The 10361-nt window shown below is 47.8% G+C and overlaps 2 protein-coding genes across 2 annotated transcripts in view; one reads left to right on the forward strand and one right to left on the reverse strand.

Moving 5' to 3' along the window:
* LOC311353827 (uncharacterized protein) lies at nucleotides 1-5636 on the forward strand (the record flags this gene model as incomplete). The annotated part of the gene is made up of 11 exons (XM_084473639.1): nucleotides 1-474; nucleotides 990-1051; nucleotides 1994-2096; nucleotides 2267-2352; nucleotides 2558-2658; nucleotides 2761-2831; nucleotides 2947-3054; nucleotides 3420-3490; nucleotides 3780-3897; nucleotides 4032-4196; nucleotides 4377-5636. The coding sequence occupies 11 exons, from the start codon at nucleotides 1-3 to the stop codon at nucleotides 5634-5636; spliced, it is 2619 nt and encodes an 872-aa protein (XP_084329765.1).
* Nucleotides 5637-8709: 3073 nt separating this feature from the next.
* LOC311353828 (tripartite motif-containing protein 3-like) overlaps nucleotides 8710-10361 on the reverse strand; it is a gene marked incomplete at its 3' end in the record, with an annotated part of 22287 nt that continues 20635 nt past the window's right edge. The window contains 1 exon segment of the mRNA XM_084473640.1: nucleotides 8710-8748. Coding sequence (XP_084329766.1) covers nucleotides 8710-8748 — 39 coding nt within the window.

The raw sequence follows: 10361 nt of genomic DNA on the forward strand, positions 1-10361 counted from the left end.
ATGCTAATGGACGGAGCTGTGTTCTTCACTGCTGCTCCTTCTCCGTCTGTTGTTGCTCCACCAGCACCACCACCAGCACCACCTTCCAAACCCATTCCTGCCCTTACTCAAGCATGTCCACCTCCGCCACCTCCTCCACCCCCACCTCCACCCCCACCACCGCCACCTCCACCCCCACCCCCACCACTGCCCCCACCTCCATCCCTGCCGGCCCCGCCGGCCCCGTGCACCATCCAGAGACGCTGCATGAAGAAGGTGAACTGGGACGCCATCCCCAGCAGGTGCATTCTGGGTAAGATGAACGTGTGGACGTCCGGGCGCTCCCTGCAGACGGAGGAGCTGGTGCTGGACCTGCGTAGCATGGAGGAGCTGTTCAGCCACAGCGAGACGCAGGCCCTGTGGAGGGGCCGTCGGACCCCCGGGGACGGGCACAAGGGCCACCAAGGGATGACCCCCGTGTCCAAAGCTGCGCAGGTAATGAGGTGTGTGTGTGTGTGTGTGTGTGTGTGTGTGTGTGTGTGTGTGTGTGTGTGTGTGTGTGTGTGTGTGTGTGTGTGTGTGTGTGTGTGTGTGTGTGTGTGTGTGTGTGTGTGTGTGTGTGTGTGTGTGCACTTGATAGACGTAGTCTGTGTTTCAATGTTTGAACGTGAGAGTGTATTTAGGTGCTCTGTATCCATGTCTGGGTCTTGAACCCCTGATGGAGACCCCATTATCGAGCTATTAAGGTGCTCTAGGGGTCTACACACAACACAAACACAATAACTCAAAACACAGCAGTGTAGGTAAAGTGCTCCCTGCTTGCACGTGCGGCTATCGTAATCACACAAGAACGATGACTGGCGAGCTTTCTTTTTCTATTGGGTGACCTCATATGTTGGACGATTTGATTGTCTCGTCTTTTAACTGCAGATGGATATTGGCTGAGGCTGGATTATGAACATGGAAGGGACATAAACCAACTCATGATCCGCAGTTTCTCTCTGTTTTAGGTCTCCATTCTGGATGCCAAGAAGAGCATGAACATCGCCATCTTCCTGAAAACCTTCAAGCGGTAAGGGATGAAAAAAAGAAAATGAATATGGAAGATTTAAAATGAGCGTTCTATAGAGCTGTGGTCTCAAGCTTGACTTTACGTGCACCTCTTAGTTTACTAACCCTTTCGCGGACCACCTCAAATGCATGCGGTAAAAACTAGATAAATACACATGCAGTGGCTGAGCAAATGGCCATTAGTTACTTGGATTAAAAACGTGAAGATATTTGATTATTTCAAGTATTCTCTTTTTACCTTGGATACAGGCGATATATAAATGCCATCGACTGAGAGATGCTATTCCTGGGAATCATAATTACATTTAACTTTGGGATCAAGGTTCGTTGGCACTTTAATTTGAATAGCAAATGCCACTGCTTTTGTGTGGCAGTTCATAACTGCTGCAACATGTTGATGGTTTGAAGTGAATTTGACTAAAACACTTTTCCCCACATACCACTGTCCACCACTAATCGTCTGACCTTTGGTATTGAAACGGCTCATGCAAATGCCACACGGGATGTTGTTGATAACGTGCAACACTTGTGACGTTGGTACCTAGTTAAAGGCTTCCAATAGACTTGTATCACAGGGCCGTTTCTATCTGCCCTGTTTTCTGAGTGGGCGGTTTGGTTTGAAGATGTGATATTATGCCACAGGTGTGAGCCATTACAAGCCCTTTGAAAACCTGCCTTTTCTTGTGTTTTTAGTGACATTACAAGTGGGCATGTGCATCTAGTATGCTGGATGTATCAGTCTACCAGCCTACCCAGTGGACCATAGCAAAATGTTGCTTATCTATCCATCATCCATCTAGGTGGACACACTAAAACAGGAAAAGGCAGATTTTCAAACACCTCGTAATGGTTAATCACACTCACACCCGGTGGTATAATATCAGCCCTTTTAATATTAGGTTTTGGTGTAATCAAGGTGAATGGCGTCGTCTCCTTCCTGCAGGCCTGTTCCAGAAATGGTGGAGGACATTCTTCAGGGCAACTGGCTGCGATTTGGAACAGGCAAACTCGGGGAGCTTTGTAAACTGCTTCCAGATAGCAGTGAGGTAAACAAATGAAACTATGATCTTTATTCCACATGGGTTAGGCCTGTATATGGCTCAACATACCTACACAGTATCCATGTTCAGTATTAAAGTCCTCATAAAAACCAACCCTTTTGCATGGTTACATTCAGCTAGAACAGTATTCCATTTAACGCAGCGTTGTCGTTCAGGTGAAGAAGCTGCGTGCTTTTAACGGAAACGCCTCGCACTTAGCTGAAGCCGACCGGTTCATGGTGCAGTTGGTTAGAGTTCCAGGGTGAGTCAAAGGCTTCTTAGTTCACCGCTTCATGGTCATTTTTGCCTATTGTATCTTAACAGTTGTACAAATCATTTAGTCACAGAGTATTGTGGAAACCCAGTGCATAATGTACTGGCCAGCTAGCATAATGTATATTGTTAATGGTGAGAAGAGGTGGTTCTGTATTTTCTGATGATGATGATGATGATGATGATATGAACAGCTATGATGAGAGACTGAAGACCATGGTGCTGAGAGAGGAATTCTTCCCCCTAATGGAAGAGATAAAGACCTCTGTGGCTGTGATGACCAAAGCCGCTAATGGTAACACCTCTCAGTCAATCATCTCAGTGTAACTGTTGGTTGCTCTTTTTTTAATTGTTGTTGTTTTTAACCCCTATTTTCTGATTCTCTCGTCCTCCCCAGAGCTGTTGGACTGCGATGACCTCCACTCAGTGATTCGGTTGGTGTTGAAAGCTGGGAACTATATGAATGCCGTCAGTGTTCTTCCTGGAAAAAATATACATCCTCAAGTTTCTTCTTTTTTTTTTTTTTTTTTTTAAGCTCCTCAATCATATTTCCTGAATTGAAAACTCTTAATACCTCTCCCAGGGCGGACACAGTGGGAATGCCATCGGCTTCCGGATGAATTCCCTGCTCCAGCTGTCCGACACCAAAGCCAACAAGCCCGGCATGAACCTCATGCACTACGTGGCGAAGGTAGGGCCGGGCCAGGCCCCAGCCGTTCAGACCAGGGATCTCTATCTCTTTACAAAGGCTATGGCAGATCCTGTCTTAATCGTGGAATGATTGGAATTCTCTGCTCGGAATAGATATGACCGAAGGTTTCCCGTGTTTTTTTGTGACACCCCGGTTGCATTGTACTTTAACTCCTACTCATTAGTTTTCAGTTAAAACAAGGCAGGCAACAGCTCTCCTCTGTCTAATTAGTTCTGCGGTCTTAAGTGGCCGTTGTCGTGATCGATGATGACATTTTGTCGTTGTTTGTTAGTTTTCATCTCTGTATGTCTCATCAGTGTGTCATCTCTGCCTCATTGAATTTATGAGTCTACGTCTGCACACAGCAAGCAGAGGACATTGATGCCGAGCTGCTCACGTTTCCCAGCCAACTTGAACACATCGGCATGGCTTCAAGGTGAGCTGGTTATTTAGCAGCCTTCACACGAAACATTCATTTCAGTGCAATGAGGACCTGGCTTGCTCTTCAGCCTTGTGTTTTTTGCGCAGTTTTACAGACCACTTGTTATTCCTCAGCTCTTTGACCAAGGAGTCACAGTCGGCTTGAAGTCGGTTGCCATGTTACAAAGAATCTTAACATGCAGGCAGAAACCGCCACGTGAACTTTAGTTTCAGCAGTTGTAAAATGTTCCTCTGTTTGAAAGGCTGTCGGGGCCTTTGTGCTGACCGTGTTGTAAATGACACAGGATTTGCCAAGAGGAGGTGAAGGCCGACTTTGAAAGAGAAGTTAAGAAGATTGAGGAAGTACAGTTGTACGCCAGCAGACAACCCGGTCTTCTCCAGCAGATGGAGACATTTCTCCTGGTAAGGCTTTCCCAAAACGATGCCAAATGATGTCATTGATGATGATGTCAGCATTCATGAGTGGTCCAGTGGTCATTTCTGGATATCCCTTTAAGTCAAACAATTTCTCTCTCCGTAATGTTTTTTTTCCCCAGAGGGCCAGACTGAAGTTATCTGATCTGAGTTCTTCTCTCAGTGAGCTGGGTAAACTGAGCAACGCGGTGGCTGAATTCTTCTGCGAAGACCCGGCCATCTTTAAACTTGAGGACTGCTGCTCTGTCTTCAACTCCTTCTGTCAGAAGTTCCTCACATCCATTCAGGTCAGCCTGCACTCTCTCTCTCCAAGGGGTGGTGTTCTGTGTGACGGCGTTCTAGCAACCCTACTGTTTTGATTTACGGGAACATGGCCTCATCTAAGACCATGTGACGTGGTTCCACGTCGTCAACGCTTAAAGAGAACCTCTTCCTCGCCCCCCCCCCCCCCCCCCCCCCCGACACAGGACAACCGGCTCCGCGAGGCACTGGAACTGAGACGCAAGTGCAAGGACTTGGCCCGCGGCTCCATCAAGCGGCGCTCCACCTGGTCGGGGCAGGAACCCCGCCCCATCGGGAAACGCTACGCCTCGTCGGAGACCCTCGACACCTCGTCCGTAGACCAGGAGGCCGCCGGCGGCTTGGAGTCGGCGCTCCACAGCCTCCTGGCCGCCGCCACCGCCGTGGCTCCCAACCGGTGCCGGAGGAAACTTATCCCCGTGGAGATGGGGCCGTTGTTGGAGCTCAGCAATAGCCTGACCGAAACCCCGTTGTCGCGCTCGGAGGAGGGGCCGGAGGAGGGGCTGGAGACCGCCCTGCTGCCAAGCCTGGAGACCGCCCTGCTGCCCAGCCTGGAGACCGCCCCGCTGCCCAGCCCGGAGAAGAGACAAAAGTCGAAGCCGAGCGAGGTGCAGGACCTCACGCTCGCCGCGGAAAACCAGGAGGACGGCGAGACGACGAAGCGAGCGGCGATTTGTTACCAAAACTGCCGAGGCAAAGGCACAGGTGCGGACTGCCCTCACCGCTCTGACATGACGCCGGCTGCTGTTGCTGTGCCGGCAACCCCTCTCTCCACGACCAGGGACTACTTCTTGAGGAGTAACGGGCCTTCGTGTTCGCCCTGGACCATCGTCAGCCCCTTCAGTGACCCGGAAGGACACGGCAAGCCGCGCAACAGACGCACCGGCAGTCACCGCCGACGGGTGTTCTCCATATCCAACGCAGACGAGCTGGACGACGGCTGTTGGCAGCGGTCTCCAACCCCGTCTTCCTGCTCCTCGACGACCATCACTCCTTCCACCTTCTCCGACAACTCGGCACTCGAAGACCCCTCAGAGGACCGAGGAGGAAGAAGAGGAGGAGGACGAGGAGGAGGAGCAGCGGCAGGCTTTCCATCGGGTTCCCCGGACCACCTGGCTCCGAGAGGATTCGTTCCAGAGTACCTGACCGAGAGGCCTCTGTCCCTGGGGCCGCTGCTCAGGTCGTGCTCCCTGGACGAGACCCGGACGACTGCGGTGCACGGCTCCTGGTGGGGGGAGCTGATCCACAAGAGCATCGCCCACAGGACCAAGTCGTGCTCCTGGTCCAGAGGGAACTCGCCGCCGGAGGACGTGTTCCCGCCGAAAGAGGGCGCCGGCTCTGGGTTGATCTCATTTTTCCGACGCTTTGGGAACAAGAGCAAAGCTCCGGATTCAAGAGCGCTGAATTATGGAGAAGCAGGTGTTTGAAAAGGCCGGCGAAGAGACGGATCAGATTTTCTTTTTTCTTTTTATCTGTTATTTATTTCAAATATTTTTGCTGTGAAGTCGGACATCTTTTATCAATCACTGGGACCGAAGGCAATTAAGGACTTGTTTTGAAATTCACGTGTTTTAGATATTTAAATGTCAGGCTTCATTCCAAAAGTTCTTAATTCTCATTATACGATATTTAAGCAATTGTCTAGTCTTTTAGTGTTTGTATGTTCAATAAAGTGTATTTTCAATTAACTACCATTCATTTGAAATACACCATTAGGGCACATTTCAGTGTTAATTTTTTTTCTAATTCAACGATATGCAAGTGTATTGGTTTAGCCTTACTCTCACTTACTTCTTGTGAAAGCTTCGTCCACTTTTTGATTTCCTGCGTACTTTAGAGCACTGCGCCGTACGTCAACTGTTCTTTAACTCTTCGACACCTCAAGCTGTTAGCCCTTCATCGTCTGTACCATGAACATCTTGAACTTTGTCTACATCCAGTACATAGTAGAATATCATTCATGTATAAAGACACAGACGTGCCCTTTAAATTTTTATTTCTCGGGGTCCCAATACCCCCCCATGGTGCTGTTCTCGAACCCTTCTTACCCTTCTCTCCTTAGGCCCCGTCCCAATACCTCCCCTAATCCTAGATTTTTGCCCTAACCCTAGATTTTGCGTGTTCTCATGTAGGGGTAGGGTGTTGGGAGCAAGGGGGAGTGCGATTTTGCCCTTATAATCAACCCTCAAAACGTAGTGAGGTCCGATGCAGGCTTAAAACGAAGTGGAAGATTTACTGTCGAGGGCACTCCAAACCAAGTGGAAGTTTTAAGAGGGACAGGGCCTTAATATGACCTGGCTCCCCATGATACCACGCTGATATCAGTCAGCCCCTGACAAAGACACATTGAGCTCCGTCTACCACGGGTCACGGTGTTTGTTTCCAGCCGTCTCATTTAAAGAGCCCTTCGGTGAAAGGAAATACCGTCTTGGCGTTGGGTGAGCAGAAGGGCTGAGGGTGTGGGTTCCACAGCTCCCTCTGCTATCTGGTTCACGCCTTGGAAATCCCGGTAGGTCCAACTGGCAATCAACCTATGAGGTTATCAGTGGACACACTTTTTATTGGCTTGGGTGAAAGTGTATATGAAAGTAATTCTGCTGTGCTGAGGTACATCAGCACTGCAGTCGTTAGTGAGTGCAATGTTGAACCTGGGTATGAACTCAAAAACACACAATAAATCAAACTACAGGAGAGATAATAGAAAGGAGCTTGGGTGACCAGAGACAACTGGCCTGTCTGTAAGCTGAGAGTGTTCAGGACAATCGCACCATTGTGACGTTATGTCGAGTCCTGGCTCATGTGAGCCAATTCCTGCAGGGACTGGAGGGGACCTCTGTCTCACTCTGTGTCTCTCTCTCTCTCTCTCTCTCTCTCTCTCTCTCTCTCTCTCTCTCTCTCTCTCTCCCCAGCCCACTGGCTGTGCTTTGCTGTTCTTTATGGAGTTCTGTGACGGCCGATGCGACACAGAAGAAAGAATTGAGAAAGCTTTCCAGGGAAAGTGAAGGGAACATTTCAGAGAGTGAGCAACGGAAAAAGGTTCATGCCAAGGTTTTATTTTTCTGCAGGGAAGCATTTTATTCAAGTGGAGGATTGAACAAGTTACTATTTGTGAAGGACTGCAGAATGCAGAAAGAAGAACCAATCAGAAAGTTGCACGGATGTTTTAAATGTAAGAGGGAGCAGAAATAACTTTCCACTGCGTTAAGACCAACCTTGAGGGTTTCAGGCCTGCCTGTTGCACAGAAAGGTAAGCTCTAGTCTTTTCTGGTATTACTCAAGGTAAGTTAATGTCAAACCCATCGGGCACAAACGTAAATAAGGCAATGCAATGCAATGCACAGGTGCTGTCATTAATGTGTAATTAAAAAGGAAAACACCTGTCTGATCCATTCAAACACAATAATGTGTTAAACTGAGTACTTTAGAACGACTTCAGTTATTCAGATACTACGGCTGGTGCAGTATTAAAAAAATACTTTACATTTTGTTACTTTACTTATTTACTTTACTTATTTGCTACACATAAAGAACATGGTTTCCTATCTTTACTATTTGTAATATCCTATAAACTAAGCTGCACTTCCTGCTGCACCAATCACATTGTTTAATAACTTTTTATATATTATGGGGGAAAAAAAAAACGGCCTAATTTTTTATGAACTTGCTTTGGCCAATCAGCCACAAGATGGAGCAGTATCTTAGAGTTCAGCTCCAAGCCAGGCTTGGCTTGACCTGGTCATTTACATCGAGGATATTGGTTTGTATCTTGACAAATGCTGTAGTAACTGTAATAATGTTATTGGCTTTCTCAACAGGAAACAGTTGAAGGCCGTCCTATGAGGAGGATTTAGGGAGGATTTACAGCGTTGGATGACTCATTCTAAAATCAAAATGGACAGGTATGTTTGAATCACATTTCTATCTCCTTATTGCTTTCTAGCTCTTTCTTGTGTTTTCCTGAAGATGGTTGTGACGGTGTGAAGATGTATAGTGTTCACTCAGAGGGCTGTGTCAGGGAGTCTGTTTGATGGGACAGCAGGCGGGTTATAATTAGAGCTATCAACACATTCTGATGAGATCCTTCAGTTATTATATTCATTACAGAATAGAAAAATATCAAATATAAAGTCACCACTTATGGAGAATGTGGGGTTTTAGAGATGGGGGAAATCAGGACTTGAATATAGAAAGAGGCCCAGTTGACAATTGATTTGTTGACGCTTTCTTTTTGTGTTGTATTTTTGCATTAGTGAGCATAAAGAGAATATATGTTTTTCCATGTCAGTCACTTAGTTGTGACTAGGTGTGTGTGTGTGTGTGTGTGTGTGTGTGTGTGTGTGAGACCACCACTGCTGCCCAAGGGCAGCCGTGACAGAGGGATGGATGCCGTCTGCTGTCACTGGGAATCAAGTCACGTCAAAACGCGTGTGTGTGTGTGTGTGTGTGCGTATGTGTATGTGTGTGTCTATGCGTATGTGTATGTGTGTGTGTGTGTGTGTGTCACCTCTTGCGGCGATCAATATACCAATCCTGTTTGAGCTGAGGACGAACACAATCAGAGCACAGCAGAGTGGAGTGGAGAGGAGAGGAGAGTGACAGGGAGAGGACGGCACAGTGCGGTTTGTCATTTAGTTTGTCACTTACGTCTTTGTACGCGTGTGCAAAGATGTGTGTGTGTGTGTGTGTGTGTTTATTCTTGGAGTCCCTTTTTTTTGTAGTAATAGTAGTATTTTGTATAAGCGGTTGGGTCATTCTTGACCTTTGCCCCCTGCAGGAGAGAGTGGATGGTCCAGGATTGGGCGTGAGTCATGATTCTTACATGAAGCCTAATAAGGGCAGAGTGGAGAGGGACGTCCTAGCCTCCCCGTTAGCGTTAGCATGCCCCGATGCCACCGCATAGTCCAGCCATTCCTCTCCGCTAACGCGCGGAGGCAGGGATCACAAGCCTGCTTATTCAGCTGATCAACCGGAAGGGTTAAAGTGCAATGTTAAGCACTGTAAGTAATTAAAGCTTTCCCTGAGAAACTATTATTAACGCCATTTCGTACAGATTAAAGCTTTCCCTGAGAAACTATTATTAACGCTATTTCGTACAGGGCTTATTTAGACAAGGAGACCGTTGTTACACACTGTGCTTCTACTGTAGTTGAAAGCAGTGTATCGTAAAATAGGATGTAATACACTCACACTAGTGCTCACACAGATACACGCACACACACACACACACCCTGCAAATAACAGGCAGGTAAGGAGAGAGAGAGAGAGAGAGAGAGAGAGAGAGAGAGAGAGAGAGAGAGAGAGAGAGAGAGAGAGAGAGAGAGAGAGAGAGAGAGAGAGAGAGAGAAAGAGAGAGAGATGCAGCAGTCTGGTGCTGCTGAATATGAACCAATAAGACCACGATGCAACTAATGTACTCCTGTATGAGGTTAGGAATACACAACAGGTTCTGCACACACACACACACACACACACACACACACACACACACACACACACACACACACACACACACACACACACACACACACACACACACACACACACACACAGGACAGGCCATCTGTGTGTTCGGCAGAACAGGATGCAGTCTCCATAGCAACATTGTGCCACCGCTGCAAAATCCTTGGATGATGGTCAAGTCTAGCCACAGCCTCCACGCAAGCCAGCACACACACACACACACACACACACACACACACACACACACACACACACACACACACACACACAGGAATGTATTATATTCCAAGTATTCCATTCTTGCTGCCTTGTATACAAATATTGAGATTCCCTCCACGATCTAATTATCAGTGTGCGTGCGTGTGTAGCCTACGTGTGTGCGCGTCTGACCGTATGTGTGTGTGTGTGTGTGTGTGTGTGTTCTAGCCTTATTTAATTGATTGTCTAATACGCATATCCTGGTCCGTGTGTGTGTGTGAGCGCCAGAGAGCCTATCATGATGGAATGCCTGATGAATCTTACTCTTTGTTGCTAGCTCTGCTGGGCCTCACTGCTCTCTCGCACTACTGGATAATGCAAACCCCGCCCATTTTTCCGGGGAGCCAATGCCCTCGCAGAACATCTCCGCGTTCCTGGCTCTCTTCACTCGCTCTCTCTCGCTCTCTCCCCCCACACACGTACACATGCGTTAA

The sequence above is a fragment of the Micromesistius poutassou genome, assembly GCF_964030765.1.
Source record: "Micromesistius poutassou genome assembly, chromosome: 10".
In the NCBI taxonomy this organism is placed as follows: domain Eukaryota; kingdom Metazoa; phylum Chordata; class Actinopteri; order Gadiformes; family Gadidae; genus Micromesistius; species Micromesistius poutassou.